This window comes from Epinephelus fuscoguttatus, linkage group LG11 (assembly GCF_011397635.1).
Source record: "Epinephelus fuscoguttatus linkage group LG11, E.fuscoguttatus.final_Chr_v1".
In the NCBI taxonomy this organism is placed as follows: Eukaryota; Metazoa; Chordata; class Actinopteri; order Perciformes; family Serranidae; genus Epinephelus; species Epinephelus fuscoguttatus.
Window position 1 is genome coordinate 10134118 of NC_064762.1, and position 25696 is coordinate 10159813.

The following is a 25696-nucleotide window of genomic DNA, read 5'->3' on the forward strand; positions in this document are numbered from 1 at the left end:
CACCATAATTACCCCAAATTTACCCTGGAAAAAGTACCTGGTAGGGGGTAGGACTTTTCAGATTACCCGGAATTCTTGAGGGGCGGGGCTGTGTGCTGAAGAACGCTGATCGTGGAACGCACACTTGCAGCGTTCTGCACTTCCTGGTACGGGCAGCCGCCGCAAGCTTTATTTCATTTCTACAAGCTTCACTTCATTTGTGTTTTGATTAAGGCTGGGTGCTGACACCCAGTACTAAATTAGCCCCGGAGCTAAATTATCAAAGACCATAGTATTGATAAGCGCTGACGGTATCAGTCAGCCGAGCAGCCGAACTCGGAAATGACTCGAATTGACGGCAGCTACCCTTGTTACTGTACGTGACATTAAGCCTTAGAGAGTAAGAAGCCAATACTTAATCAATACATGTGTTCAGCAGCATGAACATGTAGACAGTAGCCATGTTTCCATCAGCGTGTTTAGATGTGCATCTAGAAGTATCGCATCGGAAAATTATGATGGAAACGCCAAAATTCTAATTAAAATCCCCTGATTTGCTCAAACTAAAATACGCTCGCTTTAGCCGGGTTTTGGTTGATTCGAAAAAATGTTGATTTGCACAACGGGGGATGGAAACAGTTATGTTCGAATTAAGTCTGACGTAGCGCACCTCTCTCCATGGTGATATCCACACTCCGGGTCAGGAAGGCAGTAATGCATTTACAAGCTGGTTGCCAACCGCCAGAAAACGTAGAAGAAGAAGAATGCAAGACTTGTTTTGGTTCCGGTTCTGTGGAAAACTTGCGTGAGTTCGTAGTTCTCACCAAAGTCCGTACATTTAATGGAAACACACAGGATTCATATTACTTTTAATGTGCATTTCCCAGTGATTTGAATCATTTTTGGATGGAAACATAGCTAGTGATATTCAATATGCTCCGTCCACAGTCTCTCATCCACCGACACTAACGTTATGTCTTACACAAGGACAGCACGCTCGTTCAGCTGATAACAAATTGTTACTAATAAGACTAACTTAGTTTGACACTTATCATAAAACATTTTTAAACTGAGCTGCTGGCTGAGACAAACAGCCCCAACTCTCTACACAAGCACGTAACCCCAAATACAGGGCACATGCCGAATCATCTACGTCATCACGCCAATTTGAATAAATTTTGCTAACCACACAGATTATCAGGAATTATTTTACACAGGTAAACAAATTCCTGGTCGTAAAAGTTCCTGAAAAAGTTGGTGGAAAAGGGGCTTATCTGAACGATTGAACAGATTTCCTTTTTACTGTCTAATGTTAAAGAAACAGTCGTTCAGAGGCTCCTGGAGGACAGATGATGTGTGGAGTTGGGGAGCTGTGGTAGTTAATGTAGGACAGATGGTTCACAATGGTTCCCAGTGTGCCAGCAGCAGCAGCAGCGTTGCTTCCTCCACTGCAGGAGGTGTTGGGAACAAGATACAGTAAAGGATGTTTAGTTTACCCAGAACACCGACAGGCAGACCTCAGGATCCAAACAACTCTGGTCTTGTTTAATCGGTTGTACAGTCAGCACTAATGCTGGTTGAGTCCAGACTTTGACTGGACTCTTTGTTTTTAGGAGCAATTCATAATTCTTTGGTGCAGGTTTCAGTCCTCACGCTGCTTCAGGTTCAGATCTGTCTTCGATAAGCGACACTCAAACTCATACATAATACATTAAGGGTTAAAAAAGATGAACCAAAATTTCAAATGTGCATCAGGGCCACAGGGAGCAAAACTCAGGAGTCTAAACGAGGAATTATACTTGTGCATCAGCTCTATGCAGAGCCTACGCATGGGGCCTCATCACTGCTGCAGGCTAGAGGCTCCGGGATACATCAGAAGCTCATAGCATAACTCACTGTGATCTGCCACACAGCTGCCTGAGGTTGAGTTGCATTGTGGGTAATGTAGGCGTCAGGTTTTGACAAGAATATTTGGAATAAAAAAGGATCTATCTGGTTCTGCTGCTTTGCTTTTATTGCTAAGTTCAATGCTCAATTATTGGACTACTCTTTTAAGTAACAGTTAATGTACAGACAAACATTGTGAGTTGAGGACCATCAAACCGACTGTTCTACGTGTTTCCTGCCGACGATCTGACCGTCTGTTCTGTTTGGTTCTGCTGATCCGACCGGTCAAAGGTTCACAGCGTCAGAGCCGACAGGATGAAGAGAAACGTGAGGTTGTGCTGCCAGAAACTTGAGAGGTAGCTTTTAGGCTTTTTGAGGGTTTGAATTGTGTGGTGTCCAACACACACACAAACACACACACACACACTGGGACACAGTGTGTTCCCCCGTCTCTCCTGGGGAGTGTAGACTTCTACATCTCTCCTGATCCACTGATTTCATTCAGCCTGTAGAGTAAGTAGCTTTGTTTCTGTGTGTGTGTGTGTGTGTGTGTGTGTGTGTGTGTGTGTGTGCGTGAGCTGTGCGGCTGCTTCTAGTTTTTCCATTAGTGGGGAAAAAGGACTTTGTTGCTTTTTGATGTTGCATCCAAATGTTCCTGAAATTTCATGCTGAACAACTTTAATGGCTGCAGAGGTTTCAGTCTCACACACACATACACGCACGCACGCACACACAGTAAACACTCTCAGAGGAAATGGGTTTGCCTTGAATTATGTATGTGTACAGTTTGTGTTTTTGTGTGTAGTTCTGGGCGCAGGAAGCGTCATGTTTGTGTGTCCGAGCTCGGTGAAGCACAGCCGTCAGTTGTTTTTTTGATAATCACAGCAGCGTCGACGTCACTTTCACTGGAGCTTCACACAGTGTGACAGTGGTGACAGGGAGGAGCAGGGAGGAGAGGGGCACACAGAAAACACATGTTGAAACTCACATCAGTCCTGCAGCTCTTTATCTGAACGCTCAGCACGTTCCAGTAAATAAATATGAGATGAAGAAAATTTCAGACATTTGTTTTTTAAATTAAAAATGCTGTGCTTTTTTATGACCTGAGGTTTTCGCAAGTAGATGGGATGTAATTATTAAGGGACTTGATCAATCATTCAGTGATCAGATTGGATCAATCAAAAGTGAGACTGTGGAGTTCTGCGTCAAACTCACGGCATACCTGCAGCATAGGCTCTGCACAGATGTGTACCCTACACCTTAGCCTGACGTGCATCTCCCCAGAAATGTTACTACAGGTCATGTCGATGCAGACTGTTTATTTTTGTAAGCTAAAAAAAAAACAAAACATTTTTTTGCCTCAGTGGACACAAAGTTTTTATTGACTCATATTTCACAGATACGAATCCATAAACTCCCAAAGGCAATGAAGCCTCCACAAAAAGCATTTTAATTCCTGTGTAGGATTTTTTTCAGGCTTTGAATGAGAAGAGAAAATCTCTGCTTTCTGCTAGGCTAATTTACACAATGTAAAATGCCATAGGCTTGTGCTAATAATGTTAGCATGTTGTATTTGTGGGGAAAATGTGTTTTTTTTAATATTACATTTATGGCTTTTAGTGCCTTTATTAGATAGGACTGGTTGAGTGGGGCGGGGGGGGGTCAGCATAAAGCAAGTGGCTGCAGGTCGGAATCGAACTCACGGACACTGCGTAAAGGATGTAGCCTTTGTACATGTGGTGCCCACTCTAACAAGTGATAGTGTTAAATGTTGCTGTATAAATAGAGGAAACCCCATTAGCTTCTTCACTGCTAATTTATACAATGTAAAATGCCATAGGCTTGTGCTAAAAATGTTAGCATGCTGTTGTTGTGGGGAATACGCTTTGTTTTGTTGGTGAACCTTGTGAGTTATAATAAAGCTTAATTTTGTAACATAAATGTTGCTGTTGTTCAAACTTGCCACAAATGTCTGATAGACTAAAATAATGAAGTGATGACAGCTTATATCCAAAAGGTCAAAGGTCAGCTTGACTGTGACACCATCATGTTTTAACGTCATATCTCAGGAACAGAAGGGGAGACATTTGGCCAGATACTGAATTGGTGACTCTAATCTTGAAACTGTGCTGATTGTATAGATCTTCTGTGTGTGAAGCGTCCATGTTTTCACTGACATGGATGGAGACTGTCAGAGACACGGGACTGGTGGGCGGAGTCATACAACCACGGGGTGGGTTGGTGGGCGGAGTCATACAACACCGTAGCTGTGATTCCCGTTCTGTCTGTTGTTAGTTTTTGTTCCAGGCAGCTCAACTGAATTCCGAAATGTTTCTACAAAGTGAAAACATCCAGAAATGAACCTATGTTCACAGTATCTTAGGGGACAATAGCTGCTGAGAAGTAACATCAGTGACTTGAGGGTTTCAGAGTGGAGCTGATGTGTTGGTGAGATGTGGGGGAAAGTGCACGAGTCTGAACGACTTCAACAGTTTCCTCCAAAAATTCCCACGAGTAAAATGTTTCTGCAGAATGTGACCACAGTCAGCTTTTTAAAGGATAAGGAAGGGTTAAAACACACACAGAAAAGCATTAACACACATACACACACACACATACTGGTGCTTGTGACGTTTCCAGTGCGTTGGCTGTGGTTTTGGCTGCGGTGGAGGCCGAGCCTGAGATCAACGGAGGCCATTGTTACCCTGAGCGGGAGAGAGACGAACCATTCTTTCCACTTTCCATTTCAGCTCTTGTCTGTTATTATTTTTCGTGAGGGACGGCTCGTCTTTCCAGCTGTTATTGAATATGATGAACACGTTTTATGTTTCGGGTGAAAAATCATAAACAATCAAACTGGATCAGCGGCAGTCACTTAGTTTCTCTGACAAACCAACGTTTTGCTGTTTTCTGTTTGTTTGTAGAGACAGATTCAATGTGGACGAGGCTCTGTGTGCTTTTCTGTTTCTCTGACCTGACGTTACCCAAAAACTGTCAGTCAGAGGAACCTAAATATGACACCATGCTAACTCTGAGGCTGAAAACTGACTATGAGGGTCTGAAGAGAAAAACACACGTAAAGGGACAATATGAGCCCATACATGCAGGCTGAGGTACAGAGCGTCCTGTCTGTCTTGATGGACGGTACACTCTGTACCTCCTCTACACACTCTGTGGTCTGCAGGCAGAGCGGGTGAGCGCACAGTGAGCACAAGAGCGGATATTTTAAAAACTGAGAGCATCGCTTCATCTCCCGCTTCAATTTTGCTCTGGTACTGCTCACATCATGGGTTTGAATCAGGCCACACCCAGAATGCATCAGTATAATGCACACACACACACCGTTTTCTGTCAAAACTCGGCTGCTGTGAGCTCAACAAAGGAGTTTGCAGAGTACTTTAGTGAGTGACCGACTTGTCATTTGGAGCATGAAAATCTCATACCCCTGCAACCCTTGTTACAGTTTACATCCATGTCTGTCCAGACTCATGTGTAGCTGTGACAACTGACAACTATTGAAACATGGATGTTGCCTCAAAGAAGGAAAAAACACTGTAGAATGGTCATACTTTGAGCAGTCGTCTTCAAATTTGAAACAAATGTTCATTGATAGTGTGCCTACAGCCCCATAGTGTCATTTACCTGCTCAGATGAAGCCACAGACAGTTATTCATCCTGAAACACATTTTTTATTTTTTTTTAGGCAAAATCTTCAATTTTTTACTGACTTCAGAGGCCTATTACTTTGTCTCTGTATCACCTAGAGTGTTTCTGACACTTTCACAAGAAACTTCAGGGAGTTTTCTTTCTGGCAAGACCTCATGCGTGCATGTAGTCAGAACAGTTCAGAAGCTACAGTCATTTTAATTTGGGTATGTCATTTTAGGCATTTTCGCTACAAAATGGGGGTGGATTACATCTGAATTATATAAAAATGCAAACAGACAGAAGTCTTTCATGAACATTTTAGAGCCAGTTTTTATTGTCCAGATTTCTGCAAATTATCCCTCCCGAAGACATATCTAGACAGAAGATTTGATTGTGTCGCTGTTTAAAACCTTATAAATATCCAGTGTGTCAGATTTAGTGGCGTCTATCGGTGAGGATTACAGATTAAAGATCACAACCAGCTGAAATTTCTCCTGGTAAGAATTCCTTCAGAGTTCATTGCTCAGGAGCTGAATTATCCACAGAGGTCTCTTCCTCTCCAAAACAAACAGATGCAGTGATTCAAACTAGTAAAATCACTGAATAAAGCAGCAAAAATCAGTGCTCACCCACCAAGTGCTAATCTGCTCATACCTCCATCTGTTCCTTTCTTGCAAATGCCATATATGAAGAACACCTCAAGGGAATTTCTCCAAATGTGGCACAAACGTTCACTTAAATTAGGTGGCCACGTTTGTGCCACTGTGGTCAGATGTCAAGTCACTGTGACCTTGCATCCTTCTTATTCACGTGAACATAATATCTTAGGAACACCTTCAGGGAATTTTGTAGAATTTTGTGGTCATAGGTCACTGTGACCTCACAAAACATGTTTTTGGCAACAACTCAAGAATTAATTTGGTAGTAATAACAAAACTTTACACAAATGTCTAACAGGATAAAATAATGAAGGTCAAAAGGTCAAAGGTCACGTCATCTGTGACATCATCATGTTTTAACGTCATATCTCAGGAACAGAAGGGGAGACATTTGGTCAGATACTGAATTGGTGACTCTAATCTTGAAACTGTGCTGATTGTATAGATCAGTGGTTCCCAACTGGTGGGTTGCGGTCCAAAAGTGGGTCATGGGTCCATTCTGAATGGACCACAAGTGACTCACAAACATGTCAAGTACAGTGAATATGTGGTACAGAGTTTTTATTCTGAAGTGCCGTTACCCACTGTAAAGTGAGTGACTGATGGACAGCTACCTGACAGAGACTGCGAACTAAGTCGATGACATGGCCAAACGCAAGTATGACGCTCAATATGTTAAACTGTGTGGACCTTGAACTAATGACTTAGGAGAAATCTGGACCAGTTGGGAATCACTGGTATAGATCTTCTGTGCTGTCGGGTTTTGTAGCTTCTTTGAGGCAACTTCCATGTTTCAATAGTTGTCAGCTGTCACAGCTATATATGAGTCTGGACAGACATGGACGTAAACTGTAACAAGGGTTGCAGCGGTATGAGATTTTCACGGTACAATACCTGTCTCAGAAAATAGTGCTGTTTCACAGTATTACAGAATTTATATTATCATCAGTCAGAATGAGCCATAAAGGAATGAAAACAGAAGGGTTATCATTGGTTGAACAAACATTTTATTACTGTAATTGAAACTTGAAACCATTATGTCAATGATGAAAGATTCTCCGTCCAGTTGCTTTTTTTTTCAGTATCGTAGATAAACAAATGCTCATGGTATGATAACTGTCAATTTTCATATCACAGTAGGCTATACCTTAAAACCGGTGTATCGTCGAAACCCTGACTGTAATTGCCACTTGAGGGAGACCGAGGCAGACAACCACATTGCGGTAATTCTAGTTTTTACTAGTTTTTGCATTAATGATGTCATCATAATGTGAAGTATACAGGTACATATGGACTTGTAACCTTACCTGGAGCCTAGCTTAGTCAAAGCATCAAGTCAGTGGAGGCTGTTGGCACGTAAGGGACCAAAATTCAAAGCTTTGTCTCTGCTGTGTGAGAAGAAAATACCTAATACATATTAGTTTGAATTCTGTTTCCAGTGACTGTGTGTGGAGTTTAAAAACATACAGTATCCAGGTTTGAATGTGATTCTTGGACATTTCAGTTTCAGCAGTGACATTTTATTGTAATCTGAAGTGTATGGGGAAATATTTCCTTACATTTGTCCCCACAAACTGTGAGGCAGTTAAATTACAGAGGACAAAAGTTTCTCCACCAGAGGACTGAAATCTGCCGTGAAGTGATTCTCAAGGTTGACACTTCTATCTGTCTTCTCAGTTTTATAAACAGGATGTGACTGCTCAATCTTTCCTGAAAATGGTGACTTTTTCCAAATCTATTGACGAGATTATTCTGCATGTGCATGGTGTTTTATCAAACCTGTGGGAACTGGGTGTGGTGATGGGGGAATCTGGTGACTTGGTGGAAGTGGACAGTTTTAGTCCACTTCTGTCTGAACTAATCAATCTGCTTTCAGCTGATTGATTGAATGATTGATTCTTCTGTCTAGGATGCTGAACCTTTGGCTAACCGCACGACTTGTCTCCGTCTTGTCTTTGTTTTCTCCTGATTCCTGGAGTGAACTCTCGTAACTACACTTCTTGTGTCCCCTGATCTTGTCCCTTAAAAAAAGTCTTGGTTTTGTCTCCTGAATCCTAAAGGTCCTCGTAACCTTCTTGAAAAGTTTTGTCTTCGTCCTCTTTGTCCTTGACTCTTTTGATAGTCAACAAGGAATCCTTTTACAGCCAAATCGACTGTGTTTGTCCTTGAAACCTCCCCACCTGACTCTAACAGCAGTAGGTGTTTGCCTCTTCTACCTCTGGTCTTGTGTCCGACCTTTTTACGGGTCCTATCCTCTTGTCCTCTTTTGTCCTGTCCCCTCATGTCCTTGTCTACTAGCATCTTGTCCTCTGAGTGATATTACCCTAACAGCTTCAGTGGAGGTTGTGTCTTTTTGAAAGTTCATGAATGTATCATCCTGCCATCACCTCCAGCGCTGGGCTGCAGCTCCACACTCTGTAACCTGGTGCTGACGGAGGCCCAGGGGGAATTCACGTCACCCTGCTACCCACAGAAATACCCCAACTCACAGGCCTGCAGGTGGACCATGCAGGCCCCCACCGGCTTCATCATCCAGCTCTCCTTCCTTGACTTTGACCTGGAGGAGGCGCCGGGCTGCATCTACGACAGGGTGGTGGTGAACACAGGAAACACAGACGTTAAGTTCTGCGGTCCGACGGCCAGCGGGCTGACGCTGAACTCAACGGGGAACGTGATGGAGCTGTCCTTTACCTCCGACTTCAGCGTACAGAGGAAGGGGTTCAGTGTTAGCTTCAGACACGGTAGGTTCAGGCTGACGCCAGAGTCCTGATCTTCAGATGTAGCTGCACTAATCCAGGCTGGTTTGTTCATCTCAGTTATCTTGACTAACACCATGCTCTTATTTCAGAATAAAAGAACTAATGGCAATGGCTGATTTTAATTTGAATTTTGCACGAGCCCGTCAGTGTGCCCCAGATTGTTTCTGAAGAGGACTTGAATTTTAGATTCTTTATTCAAACCATATTCCACCCATGCAACGAGCCCTTCACAATATGGAAGAAGGCGTATTGTTGTGTTGAAAGTCAGAGGTGTGTGTTCACAGCCTGTTGGTTTGTAGCTCTTAATGCAGCTTTAATTTAAAGTTTGAAACCACAGTGAGTGGATCACTGTCACACAGTCTGAGGTATCGCCTCTCCAGAGGAGGAGGTGGACACTGACAGCAGTGTTTGGCACGTCTGTATGTATTTGTGTGTGTGTGTGGTGTTTTTCCGTTGCACACTGGCTGTCAGTGTTTTGCTCTCGGCCAGCAGCTCCAGTCAGTCTTGATGCTGGAAAAACTTTGTGACAAACAAACTTTGTTGTTCATCAGAACTCATGTATGAATATCCAGAAGCAGAGATGTTTTGCAATACGCAAGTAAGTCTTATGTCAATATTAAAGACAGAGTATTAATATTACATTTAAAATGCTCATGAATGCTTTTTGAAATTTGTATCTGCAGTATCTGTCAAATCAAGTTTTTAAAAAGTTACTTAGTTGTTAAGCTAACGTTAGCAAAGCATTAGTGAAGCATTAGCAAAGCTAACAATGTTAATATTAGTCTCAACTTACCGTTCATTGTGCAGCTTCAAATGTTGAAGTTGTAAGTTGTGTCTTCGTCTCTAGTTTCAACACGTTCTCATTCTAAGTCGTCACATATCGCTGCTTTGTCAGTGGACTTGAACGTCCGAGTATTCTGCGCTAGGTAGTCTGCTGCATCTGCTGTTGACATTCCAGGATGCCACAAACAACGCCAGACATTGACAAAAGCACTAGGTTTAATTCATTAAAACATATCCTGGTTTGGCTCTACATTCATACAGGAAGTGAATAGCCAACACATTCTCATTGCGACCTCGTCACATGTCCTCGTTTGGTCATGGACTTTCCACGTCCACATATGACGTCCAAGGCATGACTTCAGAGTGAGACCAGGTTAGAACATCTTGCCCCTAAATTGAAATCCAGGTTTTGTTCATCCACCGCCCCTCCTGCCCGCCCTACAGGGACTTTTCAGCTCGTTACATTACGTCATCGCCGGCAGTGTTTAAAACTGACGCCATCTTGTAGCGTATTATAACACAGCGAAAGATGGCTTTTGCCGTTGGTGTCTGACACCGAAATCACTGACACAGCGGGAGTATTTGACGACTCCTGAATGAGAACGGGCTGCTAGTTTCTGATCTGCACATTTTGCATACTGCAATTATTATTTTTTTATTTATCTTTTTATTCTTTTGTTGATCTGTGTGTAGTTTTTGTAAACTACGCTCAGAAGCTTATCTCTGAGGAGATGCGAGGAGGTCAGGTTGGTGCAAACAAAGTGGATCTGTGGTATGAAGTGTCGACATGCTGCGAATGAACAGCATGAATGTCAGTTGATTCAGGGAATGAAGGAAAATTAATTGCTCTGTGGCACTTTTAATATCATACTTTTTAATGTTGGACCTCAGGGGAAGATATCAAGCATTCTCTAGTCAGAAGGCTCGAGTCCAAGTGAAGTCATGAGTCAGAGGTGTTAAAGTCCGAGTCGAGTTCCAAGTCTTTTTGGATTTTGTCAAGTTGGGTCTAAAGTCATCAAATTTGTGACTGGAGTCTGACTCGAGTCCAACAACACCTCTGATCAGACGTGCAGAATAATATAAACACTTGTCATGTGGTGGATATTTTTGTTTGTGTATTTCAAAATTTCATCCAGCTGAAATGTTTGTTCAGATAATGAAGTTTCTCTCTCGTCATAATCAGCTGTCAGTTAAAATCTAATTTGAAATAAGGTGATTAACTGAAACAAAGATGGATGAAAGATTTTCAGTCACTTGTGTTCATTTCTGCCTTGTTATGTATTTTAATGCCTTCATCTGTTTGACTTCCTCTTTCTTGTCTTAATCGCCTGTCCTTTCTCAATTTATTTCTCTCTCCTTACTTAAATGTTTCTTTTTCTGATCTGACTTTGCCACTTTCATTTTTTATTCTTTCTCCTTCCTGATTTTATTTTCCTCCCTCTTCTCTTCACTCTTCTCCTCTGTTGCGTCATTACTTTCTCCTTGTTTTTGTCATTTCTGTGCCTTTGTGTCTTTTTCTTACTTTTATGTACTTGTTTTCTTTTTTATTCGTCATCCTCCTTTTTCCTTTTCTTACTCTTTTTGCTCACACTTCACGTCACTGCCTCCATGTACTTTCTTCATCCTTTTCTTTCCTCCTCCTCCTCTTGCCTTCCATCTTTCCCCTCCTCTCCTCCTTTCTCCTCCTCCATCTCTCCTCTCCAGTTGCCGTGGCTCTGAGGAACCAGAAGGTCACCATATCCAGAGGCAACGGCCAGGTCACCGAGGTCTCCAACTCTGTGTCCATACCTTCGCTCAGTCAGCTGACACTGTGTTTTGAGGTGGAGCGCAGCAGCCAGAAACAGGTACAGACACACAGAGCTGTGGGGAGCCACAGGGTCATTAACACCTCTGACAACTTGTGATTTTTTGTCCGTAACATTGAAAACATGTTTCTGAGTCTGTTCTTTTGTTTCCTGAACAGAAAGAGTGGATCTTCACCTACTATGACAGCAGCAACAACATAGCTCTGAGTCTGGGCTCCGATCAGTCTGGTATGAAGATGATTGTTGACGGGGTGGAGTGTTTGATAGACTCCATCATCTCCTCCTCTGACTTCACCTCCACAATGAAGCAGTTCTGTGTCCTCTGGACTTCATCAAATGGCCGACTGGCAGTTTATTTCAACAGGAACTACTGGGCCAAGACCTGCCCCTCCTCTGTGGGGCACTCAGTCCCTGCTGGTGGACGGTTCCGGTTAGGAGGTGAGTTTTTTATTTTCTTTACGCCTCCATGCTGGTGATAGTTATGACTGCAGACATTATGTTTTTGAATTGTCCGTCTCTCCATCTGTATGTATGTCTGTCCCATTTTCATGAACTTGATATTTTAAGAACATTTTAAGAGGGAATTTCTAAAAATCTGGCACAAACGTCCACTTGGACTCAACGATGAACTGATTAGATTTGGTGGTTGAAGGTAGCCTGGAAATCCAGACCCAAATCTAGAAAGATTTAGGGTCTGGCTATGAATAATGCAAATGGCCCAACTCGAGGGGCGGCACCAAGCATGCATTCGAAAATATCACTGCACGCAATTGGATAACACTACGACCAATCAGAACAATACACGGGGTGACGTATCCAGAGCTTAGCTGCCAGCGGAGCTAAGTGGTAGCTTAGACTCTTGCCGTATCCGGTCGGCAAAACAGCAAAAACGTCCTTCTTGCAAAGGAAAGATTCGAGCGCCGTCTTCTGTTCCTCTTTTAGAGAAAAAGCCAAGTCTAACTCGTTCATTGTAGCGGCCAAAGCCCTTTCAAACAACTGGTGTTCATCCGTAGCCATCTTACAGTGTTTACTGACTGATTCCGGACTTCATCGTCGCAGCGTCGTCGTCATCTGTTTAGCTCGCCTCTGGCCCGCCTATATCAGATACACCGATGTGATTGGTGCAGCTCGGCTCCAACAGCATGGGTAATGAGCATCATTGCTGATTGCCAGAGTGACTCGCTGAGCAAATTCAAATTGTGCTCTCGCGAGAACTCTGGATTTCCAGGGTAGGTCGAAGGTCAGTATGACTTCACAAAACATGTTTTTTACCATGTGTTGACAGCCCCAAATTATACACGATTCCTCACCTGAAGAACCAATCTCCAGAGCTATGACTTACCAGGAAGTATCTTTATGGCCATTGTCTGTATAATATAATTTTTGACACACGCCATTCGCCACCGGTGTGTTTTGGCCTTTACTCTGTCTTACTGTGCCTCTGCTTGGCTTACCCTGACGTTCTTACCCAAACCAATCCTACTCCTCTTTCCTAAACCTGACCAGTCCAACCAATGAAGGCAATGAGTACCAGCCAATCATAGAAGCGTAGGGCAGGTGATTCCTTCGCTATCCTAGGATGTATAAATTTGCATCCCGGACGTTAGACACAGCACTAAAGAAGAAGAACCCACCTCTGAGCTGCTCTCCTCCCAGTTAGCTCCGATGTCTGCCCAGTTATGACAAGCTAACACAGCAGCTAACATCCAACACCAAGCCATCCAACAAACTCACACCAACATCTAAGCAGCTCGACTTTGTCCTGTCAATAACCGTTACATAACGTTAGCTGTGTGATGCTAACATTTAGCCATGTCACTGTGTGTGTGCGGGTGGACGCTCACCAACTGCTCACATTGCGGCAGCAGCAGTCAGAGAGCGACAGTGAGGAGTAATCATACATTGGAAAATTAGCTGAAAAGAAAGGAATATTCCACAGTTTGAGTTGAATTTTGTTTTTTAGTCCTTCTTGTAAAGTTGATTTTGATCTTCATGATAGTTTTCTTTGGTTAGAAGAAAGAACATCTGTCAAGTCTGAGCCACATTTCATCACAGCTCAGTTATTGAGACGTTTCAGTCTGACTGACAGACAGATGTTTCCAGAGCTGCACTGTGGGAAACACCAGATGGGAATAAAAAAATAGTCCAACTCATGGATTTGCAACATTTCTGAAACACCCTGAAGAAACCTGAGGAAATAAATGACTGATACATGTGATGTCTGTGTGTCTGTGTGTGTGTTCAGGGCAGCACAGCTTCAACGGGAACATCTACAACCTCCGGCTGTGGGACTACGCCATGACAGTGCAGCAGGTCACCGCGCTGAGCTGCGACACGGTGGGGAACGTCATCGACTGGGACAACAGCCACTGGAGCATCCCGTCCACCATGGCCCAGACCGACACCACACTCAGCTGCAGTGAGTACAGGAAGTGATCACAGTCTGACATCAGAGCAGGGGACAACCCAAACTGTCGCACCAGAGAGTGTCAGGGTTCGGTTGATTCTCACCACAGGAAATCTCCGAGGCCCTGCGTTATGTGTTCTAAATTATTCTACAGTACTAACTGAATTTTATACTGGACTTTAAATTTTACACCAGAAACAAAAAGTCACAAAAATATCTTTATTTTATTTTGCATTAGAGAAGCAGTAAATATGAATCAGAGGGAACAGTCAATTAACTGTTTTTTCATTTTCTAATTGTTGTGGAGCTGAAATATCATGTATCACTCACACACACACACACACACACACACACACACACACACACTGTACAGTACTGTATCACGCAGGACCTCAGAGCAGTAAATGTTTCAGTGTGTTTGCTATCAGGGTGGAAAATTACAACCAGACTTCTGCCAAATTCTGCTGCGTTTTGACTGTGGCTGCTAAGTTAATTGACTCCAGCCACCAGTTTGGCTGCTGACCAAACGTCTTAGTGATTTCTGCTCTGCTCTAAAAACCCAATTGGCTAGTTAAACACACACACACACACACACACACACTTCTTCATGACCTGAAAGGGAAATTAAATCAAATCATGCGCAATCACATTTTAAAAAATTTGCTTAGGGACTGTTCTTTACTTTTCAGGGGAGGGGGGACCAGCTGGAGTGTGACTTGAGATGTAGAATAGAGAGATTTTGATGAAATATCACTATTTTCAACTCAGATTTGGTTTTGTTTTTTCTCTGACAGAAGTGTCTGTCACACATGATGTGTCAAAGGACTGTCGGAAATCCAACGACAGTTTCTGTTTAAACAGATTCTGGCTGATAAATGATGTCATTTTGGTGATTTTTAAAGAAAGCATGCCTTTTAAACCTGCACAGACAGGATGAGAAGGCATGTTGTCTTCAACAGTAAATACAAAATACAGACATTTAATCGTTTCACCCCTCCTCTGAGCCAAAATAAAAAGCAGAATCCCTCCCAAGTGTTTAAAAATCATCTGATATGTCTTCACCTTTTTTTACCACCCCTTCCCCCTCATAAGTAGCGAACAGTCCCTAATGTTTTTCAGTGTTCATCAGTACATTTATCATTATGTAAGCACATAAACTGTACTGCACGCACACACGCACACACACACACACACACACACACACACACACACAGAAGCGCAGGTACAAACAGCCACAGACTTTTATGACAGTACATAATCAACTATTTTCTCACCGTATTAAAGTATTTACCACGAAAAACGTGTAAGAGTACAGTGTGTATGTGTGTGTGTGTGTGTGTGTGTGTGCCTCTTCTTTAAAGCTGTAAATGAGTGTGTAGCCGCAGGAGGTTAGCCACAGTAGTTTCAGTGAATTCCTGCCAATGTTGTACCCGCTGGAGAACAGGCCTCTAGTGTGTGTGTGTGTGTGTGTGTGTGTGTGTGTGCGTGCGTGTGCCCGCGTGCGCGCGCGCATGCTTCTATGCCTCAGAGATCTGCAGTGGTTTAAAGGAAAATGCATGATTCTGCATGAAGTTTCCTTGTAAGCGTGCACACACACACACACACACACACACACACACACACACACAGAAAATAATCAAAATAAGACCTGACGTGTTCAGTTCGCACTCTTCCACATGACTTTTTCAGTGTCCGTACATATTTACTAAAGACTAAAGAAGTTTATACATTGACATGTTTCTTAGGGATCTGTCTAATTCCTGGACCTTGAAACAACCTTCATTTTGTTCTCATCTGACTGACGCTCCATGTTCATCTTGTCATCACGTGACTGCTGAATGACTGATTGCTGATGTTCTGCCTTAATAATTAATGGACTGTGAAAGTGACAGTTTGTGCTCGCCTTGTTGTAATGTGTTGTTTTTGTGTAATTAACCAGCCTCTTGTTAAGCAGCCGTTATTAACTGATTGCCTCGTCGACTAATTGACCCTCTGATCGATGTGATACCTTTAAATAATATGATGTTTTTGACCCACCGCTGATGCTGTGTTTTGACTGATGTCCACTAATCTGTGCTTCTCTTCACAGTCTGCTTCCCTCATTGCATTCACTTAACTACTGCTGCGCCAACTAGTGGTGAGTGCTGCTAACACCCTGCTAATGTATGTCTGTATGTGTGTGTGCGTGTGTGTGTGTGTCCCAGAGGTTTGTGTATATGTGCTTGTGCTAACTGAGCTCTGATGCATGGATGTGCAGTGTGTCGTTTGTGAACTCTGTGTACGCCGACTAAAACACACTCCAGCAGCCATTTTGGAAATCAGCTCAGGAACAACGGTGACCATGAACTTGTACTTTCAGTTGTGATCGTACTGTCAGGTTCAGATGGTCTGATGTAGACTGATTCCACTCGTTGCTGCTCATTGTGTGTCGTGCCCGGTCACCCACAGTATAGAGCCTGGAAGGGGGAGTTGTGAGTAAGTGGGCATCAGAAGAACAGAGTGAATGAGGTGGTGTGTGCAAATGGAGAAGATTGGAGAGGTAGGGTGGTGCCATGCCGTGGGGACATTTAAAGACAAGCAGGAGTATTTTAAAACAAATGTGCTGTTTAACAGGGAGCCAGTGAAGCTGCTGAAGGTGTAATGTGATCCCAGGACTCCAGCTGAGTTTTGGACATATTGCAGTCTATTTAACCCCCGGGCATGAACGCTAAGGAGAATAGCATTGCAGTAATCTAGTCTAGATGTAATAAAGGTGTGTATCAAAGTGTGTGCGGAGGAATGAGAGAGAGGGGAGCAGAGTCTGGAGATGTTCTTCAGGTGTAAAAGGGCCCTTTAGGTGATGGTTTTAAAGGTGCGGACACAGCAAACTGACATCATAGAACTAGCGGCGACGAAAGCCAACTGTTCCGTCGTCTACGTCGCCTCACGTCGCCCTGTGTCAGTTGCATCTGAACACACTACATGGACTACATCCGACGGCCAAGTGGCACATATGTTCTGCGCCTGTGTGAGAGAGAGCAGAGTGAGAGAGTGGTACATCCTGTCAGCCGAGGGGTTTCCTATCTGTGCAGCTGAGCAGCACAGCACCTCCACAGACTATTACATCCAGACGATCCCGATGTTTCCTCCGCAGGCTCCACTTCACTCAGCTGCCCGATAAACCCGCTGCTTCTTCCCATTTTAACCTGAATTAAAAAAACAGGGCTCAGTGCTCCGGTACCTCCGGCTCAGAGGTAGCTGCTCCCAGCTAATACCGGCTCTCCATTTGGATTCAAACAGAGAGCCGGGGCTAGCTCAGAAGCTAGCAGAGGCTAACTGGCTGTGCTTCCCTCCGGTCATGCTGTGGCTAACGCTAGCCTCTCCCAGCTAGCTCTGGTTTGTTATTCAGGTTAAAGTGGGAGAGGCCGCGGATCTGTTGGGCAGCTGAGTGAAGTGTAGCCTGAGGAGGAAGCACTGGTTAGCCCCGGTTTCACTACAGGCAGATTCACTCGCTACAGGGGCGAGGGAATAAAACCTAAACAGCCGCCGATTCAACATGCTCAATCGGCCGAAAAGCCGCCAATGCCGATTCTGAAGGGCCAACAGTGCGGGACACACCGCAAAAAGTAGGCCAACAGACGCTCACCGACGGCCCAACTTTGGTCGACGGTCGACCGCCGGCTTGGTGTGTCAGGGCCTTGACAACACACATAATGGCCGGGTGGGTCAACGACTCACGTGTGACCCCAACGACCTGCAAGGTTTCCCACCCACACAGAGTTTAAAGCCTACAACTCCGTACTAGTCATTTAGAGCTGAAGAAGCCTCTTGAATGAGAGATGAAACATCTTCAAGAAACCAGTTGCCTACGATATAGCACTTAGGATCATCTAAAGACATAACCGGAGGCTCTGGGATCTTGAGAAGAACTTTTTTCACTGTTTTCTTGCCTAAATATAGAAAGATATTTGACAAACAGCCTAAATAAGCTGAAAAGCTTATAGTATCATCTCTTACATTTAAGATACAATATATCATATAATATTTAACATATCAAGGGTTTTTGGTCTCGTCAAACAGAGCAGCCTGTCAAAGACCTGTCACGATTACCCGAGTCTCTGGGATTTCATGAAGAACCAGTATAATAGTAAATACCTATCAATATTTTCTGTCTGTAATATTGTAATGTAATCGACACACAGGCTGAATAGTGCCACACACTTTGCTCTCCAGCCTTTGCACAGCTGCACTGATTTACAGAATCGGTAATAAATAAAGATGAGATGAACATAATTGATCCCTGAAGGGAAGCTGGGTGATTGCAGCAGCAGGAAACAGAAACTGAGGATTAGTTTGGAAAACAAAGGTGAAATATTGGCTCTGGTTTTTCAGACGTCTGCTGGTCGCAGATTAAAACCATCTCCAACACTTGACAGGTTTCTGTGCAGAAGGTTCAAACCAGGGTCACAAACCGAAGGAACAGTAAAAGACTCATAAATGTCGTGTTCGGGGACACAAAGAGGACGGTATAGAGGTAAACAGAGTGGTGAAACAGGGCAGTGCTGTGGGGACGGACTGAGTGAAATGTTGTGTTTCAGTCTTTACATGGAAGTCTGCAGAGCTCCAGGACAGATGAGAGCAGATAGGTACCGTAGGTCCTGTTTGAAGACAGCAGTGTTTTGAAAGGTAATTTAACTCTGACATTTTCCAACCTCAATAATGGAAGTTTTACAGCTTGTGGCTGACTGAGGATTGTTTCTGTCTCTCTCTCGTGGCTTTGAGGTTTCCTCCCTTTAGTGCATCGAGTCATGTTCCTATACGTTGGCCAAAGTCCTGGAGACACATTTTTATAAACGTCCTAATGATCACATTTGGTCTTTGCTGAGCTGCAATAAAAATAGTTGGAACAGTTTGCAGCTGTAGGATTAGCATTCAGTACATAGCTCAAATAAAACAGCCCTCACACTTCTTCAAACTGAATTAATTTGCCATTTACACTTCATAGGCACATGTACGGTACATTAAAGGTGTGTTCCCTGGCTTTGTTATAGCACCGTATATTGTCTATTGAGTAAGATAGTGATCTCTGTAGACGAGGACCTGTTCCCTATGTAGATATAAACATCTCATTTTAAGGTAACAAAAACACAACGATTTGTCTTTTCAGGTGATTATACACTAAAGAAAACATTCATTCATTCCTTTTCCATAACTGCTTAATTTGTTGGGGGTCACAGGGGATGGAGCCTATCCCAGCTGACATTGGGCGAGAGGCAGGATACACCCTGGACAGGTCACCAGACTATCACAGGGCTGACACATAGAGACAGACAACCATGCACACTCACATTCACACCTACGGACAATTTAGAGTCACCAATTAACCTGCATGTCTTTGGACTGTGGGAGGAAGCTGGAGCACCTGGAGGAAACCCATGCTGACACAGGGAGAACATTTCAGAGCACCTGGAGGAAACCCACGCTGACATGGGGAGAACATGTTAGAGCACCTGGAGGAAACCCACGCTGACATGGGGAGAACATGTCGGAGCACGAGGAGGAAACCCACGCTGACACAGGGAGAACATGTCGGAGCACCTGGAGGAAACCCACGCTGACATGGGGAGAACATGTCGGAGCACCCGGAGGAAACCCACTCTGACACAGGGAGAACATGTCGGAGCACCTGGAGGAAACCCACGCTGACACATGGAGAACATGTGGGAGCACCCGGAGGAAACCCACTCTGACACAGGGAGAACATGTGGGAGCACCCGGAGGAAACCCACGCTGACACATGGAGAACATGTCGGAGCACCCGGAGGAAACCCACTCTGACACAGGGAGAACATGTCGGAGCACCTGGAGGAAACCCACACTGACACGGGGAGAACATGTGGGAGCACCTGGAGGAAACCCACACTGACACGGGGAGAACATGTGGGAGCACCTGGAGGAAACCCACGCTGACACGGGGAGAACATGCAAACTCCACACAGAAGGGCTCCCCAACCTCAGGTTCATGCTGGGAACCCTCCTGCTGTGAGGTGACAATGCTAACTACTGCACCACCATGCCGTCCTGAAGAAAACATACTTGTTATATGTAATTTCTGCCAATAAATCCCCCTGAATCCTTCACACTGGAGCTTCAGATCATGCTGGTACACTGCTGAGGACTCTGAGACTGGAGACGAAGTTTCACATTCTGCCTCTTACTGAAAGGTTCAGTCTGAGAGACACTATGGTTGCTGTGAGTTGCTTTAACGTACAACCATGAAATCACTCATTGTGCTTTGTGACCTGGAGCAGATACTGTACAGACCAAACATTGACAGAACATATATGTTCATTCATGTTCTGTATGTGACATTCAGAACGTTGATGTTGCAGCAAACTACTGTTTGCTATGTAAAGATAAAGTGGGGTGATGGCGTCCTGAGCAGAGTGAAGTCACGCTCCGTCTGTGTGTGTTGTAATCCGACCCTCTTTGTTCTTTATTATAGTAGACGGTCTAACTGCACATGTGTTAGTATATGTGTGTATCCCAGAGGTTAGCTCATATCGCCACCGTGGGTCAGGATGGCTTCGTTGCAGAAGCGTAGGGTTAAACCTTTAGTTCTGCAGTTATTAGCGCTGTTAGCAATGTTGGCTGCTAGCTGTCGGCGCCGCCTCCATGTTGAGAGACAAGCTTGATTCAGGCTCTGAATCAAAGATAAACTCTGAAGGTCATAAAGAGCTCAAGTCCAGATGAAACAGTATTTTGAGAGTGTCCAGCTTCAGTATCGTGACATATCTCTGAGTGAAACAGTGAAGGCAGGTGGGATATAACGTTTGGAGGAATTTGATAACAGAGACGGTGCAACGCTGACGGGATAGTAGTGTCCATCAGGGAGGGAGAGACTGTGGCTGTGCAGGGAACGTTCTCATCCTGTCATCAGAGCTTTGAGGTTCACCTCTTTCCACGCAGAGGTGCGCTTCATTTGTTTACCTTAGAAATGCTGTTTCCTTTTTACAAGCGCTCTGAACCATCTGAAGACATTTATAGGCTATGTTCCTGTTCGGTCTGTTAATGAGGACGCTGCTGATGGAGGCTGTGTGTGTGTGTGTGTGTGTGTGTGTGTGTGTGTGTGTGTGTGTGTGTTTCGTGCTTACATAGGCCTACGTATATGTGCATGTCCGTGCTTCATTACGTAACTAGTTTGTTTAAGTCTTGAACATTGTGAGCCTTTACGTGTGTCTTTCATCTCTTATTGGTGCCAGAGGGGAAAGATGGACGCCTCAACAAACACACACACACACACACACACACACACACACACACACGCACATACTTTGTCCCTCTGATCCCCCCTTAAAACTCCAGCGCATAGTATTCAGGAGGATATATCGCCAGAAAGTAAAACTAATGTAATCAGTCTGTTTTCTTTAGTTTTTAGTCAGCTGAAAATCAGAATCGTTGTGTTTTCGTTACCTTAAAATGAGCTGTTTATATCTACATAGGGAGCAGGTCCTCGTCTACAGAGATCACTATCTTACTCCGCCATGTTTCTACAGTAGCCCAGTACGGACAAACCAAACACTGCCTCTAGATAAGGACATTTTCCTTGCATCGGCCACTGTAGTTAGAAGCCCGTCCGTGACATCAATATCAGAAAAACAGATTTTTATTTTTTTTTTTTATTATTATCTGAAACAGCTGTATGTAGAGTTTCTACCACTTTAAATCAACTGGGTCTCATTTAGTTTTTGGCACACGCCATTTTTAGCTTTTGTCCATATGTGCATTTTCTGTATGGATCCTACACACTGTTTATAAATGAGACCCCTGGAGTGTTTGTTTGTGGGAGGAACAGACCACTGTGGATAATTGAGCTCCTGAACAATTAACTCTGAAGGAATTATAACCAGAAGTTTCACATGGTTGGAATATGTAATCTGTAATCTGTAATCCTTACTGATAGAAGATAGTTAATCCCCCTAGATGTGACACACTGGACCTTTAAAGGATCATTCAGTTTTTTCACAGCTTGGCTCTTTTTTGATAGATCTGTCTGTCATTTTTATCAGTTATTTTAACTTTGTACTCACACGTTGATGTTACCGATCAAGATACACAAGCTGATACTGATTTTTTTTATATGGGCCTTTTGCTTTGTTGCTTTTTTCTGTTTACTTTTTGGTTTGGCGCGGCCTCACATATGGTCACGAGCTCTGGGTAGTGACTAAAAGAATGAGATCTCAGATACAAGCAGCTGGTATGAGTTTCTTCTGTAGGGTGTCTGGTCTATAAACTGTGACGTATATATTTGATAGCAACTGTGGGGTTTAACTAAAGACCTTAGTGCTAAGGTTATTTGTGTAACCACCAACAGCAACTTACAAAAAAATGAACCATCCCAGTCTGATTTAAAATGTGTTTGATATTTGTGTGAATCTGGACGTCCAACCGGTGAACAGTCGGAGGAGGAAAGAGAGTTTCGTTTATTCATCTGTGACCTTGCCAAACCACAAAGAGAGAACCTAAATCCCGCTCTCTCTCTTTTCCTGCTCAGAATGAGATATTTTTCCCACTAAAATCCGACCAGGCTCCGTGTGTCAGGAGCAGCAAATGGAAAAGCTTAATAAACTGAATATTGGTTAAAATGCCGCAGTGTTATTGCAAGTGTCAACCATCAGTTTCTGTGAAAGTGCAGCAGAATATTACTTTAGCTGTGAACCACATTCGTTTAAATACGGGCCGACTGTAACAGCTTCTCTCCCTGCAGATAATCAACATGTTTTTCCAGTAATGAGAGCGATGCCCGGCACTGCATCGTTAGATTCATTATAGGTCATCAGCTGCTGTCGCTGCAGTGACACCTTGATAAAGACGTACAGAGGAAACATGCTGGCTGGAAATTAATGTTTATTTTCATTTTTCAATCGTTTGAGTGTCTAAAACATCGCCTCTCTTACAGAGTGCTGTTTGTCTCTGACTTTCAACAGGATTAATGAGCGTCCATCATAGGACATTTTCACAGAAGTGACAGACAGTAAAACCATGGAAATGTGCGCTTCTCTTCTTGCAGATATCAAAACACATTTTCACAGTAATGACTACATTTCAGTCTCGTACCTGGTGCTGAATGAATGGATTAATTATGGCTCATTATTAGTGCTCGTTCTCCTTATCTCCGTCCATCCTGGCCGACACTTTGTCCAGTTAAAGAGCTCAGCAGGTCTGCACATTGGCACAAAGCAGCATTCATTTTCTCTCATCACAACATGCTGCTCAGAGGAAGATAGCAGCTGAGAATGGAGGGAACAAGAGGGGGTGAAAAATGAAGAGAGGAAGAAGAGAACATGGAGGGAGAGAAAGGAGAGGAAGAAGAACAAAACTGGGGTAAATTAGAGAGGAAGAGGATGAGAATGAAGGAGGGACAGGTGATGAAGATGCAGCCAGCATTTATAATGATGAAATTTCACCACAATAAGAAAAACTGCTCGATGAGCTAAATCCACTAAGAGCTTTTTCATTCAGTTTAACTTTTAATTAAGTTTAACATGCAAATTGCGAATCATCTCAAAAGTGCTGACGTTTGATTGAATGAAGAGTTGGAGACTCAAAAATGGAGGAAGTTATAATCTTTAACTGTGCGGCACAGTTAAGTTCAGTCAAGCATGAGACAGAAGTCGATGCTACAGATAAGCCCCTCGAAATATTCTGACCTGTCACTAAGCCCCACCCTTTTGTAATTGTCCGTCAAGTTGTCGGAACGAGCATGGAGCCCAGACTCGGTACATTTCAATGACATCAGAGAAAATGGATTTACTGTGTTAGTCCAACTAAAACCGGACTTTAAAATCTGTGTAAACGTGTTAGTGTGAGTGAAAGGGTCCTAAAGTGAATTTGTCACAGTGGGGCCAATCTGGAAATCCAGCATGTATACAGTCAGTCAGACCCAAACTGGCCGAGGCGCTCTGAGCATGCTCCACAGTTTCCTCCGTGGGCTTTGACCCAGAAGTCCTGTAAGAGAAGAAAAAGCCGGTAACAACATGGTGTAATCTACATCCAGAGCCGTGACTTTTTGGACGGACCAAATGTACAGAGCTGTAAAGTTGTCCATCACGGTACCAGTTAGCTGCTAGCTAACCGTAGCTAACTTGTTTGTCCATTGTTTGGTCTGTGATGTAATAGGTCAACAGGAAAAGAGTCCAATACTAACAAGCTGAAAGGGGGCGTATCTCCACCTATCGTAGAGGAGTCGCACATACTTGGGTCAATAAATGGATTCCCCTCCCGTGCTTGCATACTGGGACAAGGACAGTAGTCCAGTTAAATGCCCTCGTCCAGCTGCAACTGTAGCTCCGCTTCACTGTTTCCAGTGAACACCTACAGCATAGCCTGACATGCACCTCCCCAGAAATGTGACTACACGTCACAGTGACGCAGACCTCCTGTCGGTTTCTGTATGCTGAAACCATTTCCCTAAGTGGAAACAAAGCTTTTATTTACTTTAATTTCACAGATAAGAAACAATAAATTGTGAAGACAATAAAGCCTCCACTGAAATAGCATTTTAAGTCCCGTATCCTGGCTTCATATGAGAAGAGGAAATCTCTGCTAGCCTAGAGGCTAATTTATACAATGTAAAATGCCATAGGCTTGTGCTAATAACGTTAGCATGTTGTATTTGTTTGGAAAACGTGTTTAGTATAAGACAGTTGTTTTGTCAGTGCACCTTGTGAGTTGTAATGGAGCCAAATTTTTCAACGTTACCTTTGTTAAATGTTGCCGTTGTCCCTGGCTTCATATGAGCAGAGGAAATCTCTGCTAGCTGCTAGGCTAATTTATACAATGTAAAATACCATAGGCTTGTGCTAAAAAACACATTAGCATGTTGTATTTGTGGGGAAAATGTGTCCTGATAAAGACAAGTGCTTGTCTGTGAATCCTGCAAGTTATAGTGAAGCTGATTTGTGTACTTGTGTTTGAAATTGTCTCTATTAAGCCATGTTTAATGTGTGTTTTGAATCAGTCAAACTTTACAGCACTTCACAGGAATCCCACCGCCGATAAGCGTTTTGGAGGTGTAACTGCAGAGTGACACGGACACACCACCGCACAAGAATAAGTGCTCACAGCAGCATATGCCACGTGTGTAGGCTACAGTATAGAACCGACGCAAACATATAAATCTGCTTTAAAAAAGAAACAGGAGAGGGTCAAGGCTGCCTGATTGAGGATGGGACACGTTGTCATATAGCAACATTTCATTAGGATAAAACACATGCAGTGAAGTCGTTTATCTTTTTGCCTAAGGCTCCTTAGCTGGAGAACAAAACATGACGAAGCACCTGAACGAACACCATCCATTTATTTCTCTGCTGTAACCTCCAACATCGCCGCTCCAATGACATTGTGCTTGTGTCAGAGCACAGGAAGGGAGAGACTTTTAGAAGAGAGAAGAGTGGAAGAGGCAAAGAAATAGAGAGGGAGGTATGAGGGAGGAAAAAGTGAAAGAGGAGAAGGACAGCAGGTGGAGGAAAAGATGGAGAGAGGTAGATTATGACGGGGCACAATCCTCAGCCCTCCTCACCTCTTTTGAACCACATGCCAGCCACGATTACTGAATTCCTGCTTCTTCACTCGGCTGATCACTGCGATGATTTACTGACATTCACTCCAACACATTCCTTCTGTTACAGTGTGTGTGTGTGTGTGTGTGTGTGTGTGTGTGTCTGCTCTCACTGCCCGCCTGTTCTCCCACTCCCCTCTAAAGGCCTGTGAATGTGCAGTATGTGTGGG

The 25696-nt window shown here is 43.7% G+C and overlaps 1 protein-coding gene across 2 annotated transcripts in view; it reads left to right on the forward strand.

Annotated features, from left to right (window-relative positions):
- Nucleotides 1–25696, forward strand: part of adgrg6 (adhesion G protein-coupled receptor G6) — a 144533-nt gene that overhangs the window by 38866 nt on the left and 79971 nt on the right. For both annotated transcript variants that reach the window (XM_049590102.1, XM_049590103.1), the window contains exons 3-6: nt 8567–8914; nt 11420–11559; nt 11679–11958; nt 13766–13939. In XM_049590102.1, coding sequence (XP_049446059.1) covers nt 8567–8914; nt 11420–11559; nt 11679–11958; nt 13766–13939 — 942 coding nt within the window. The remainder of the gene's footprint in view (nt 1–8566; nt 8915–11419; nt 11560–11678; nt 11959–13765; nt 13940–25696) is intronic.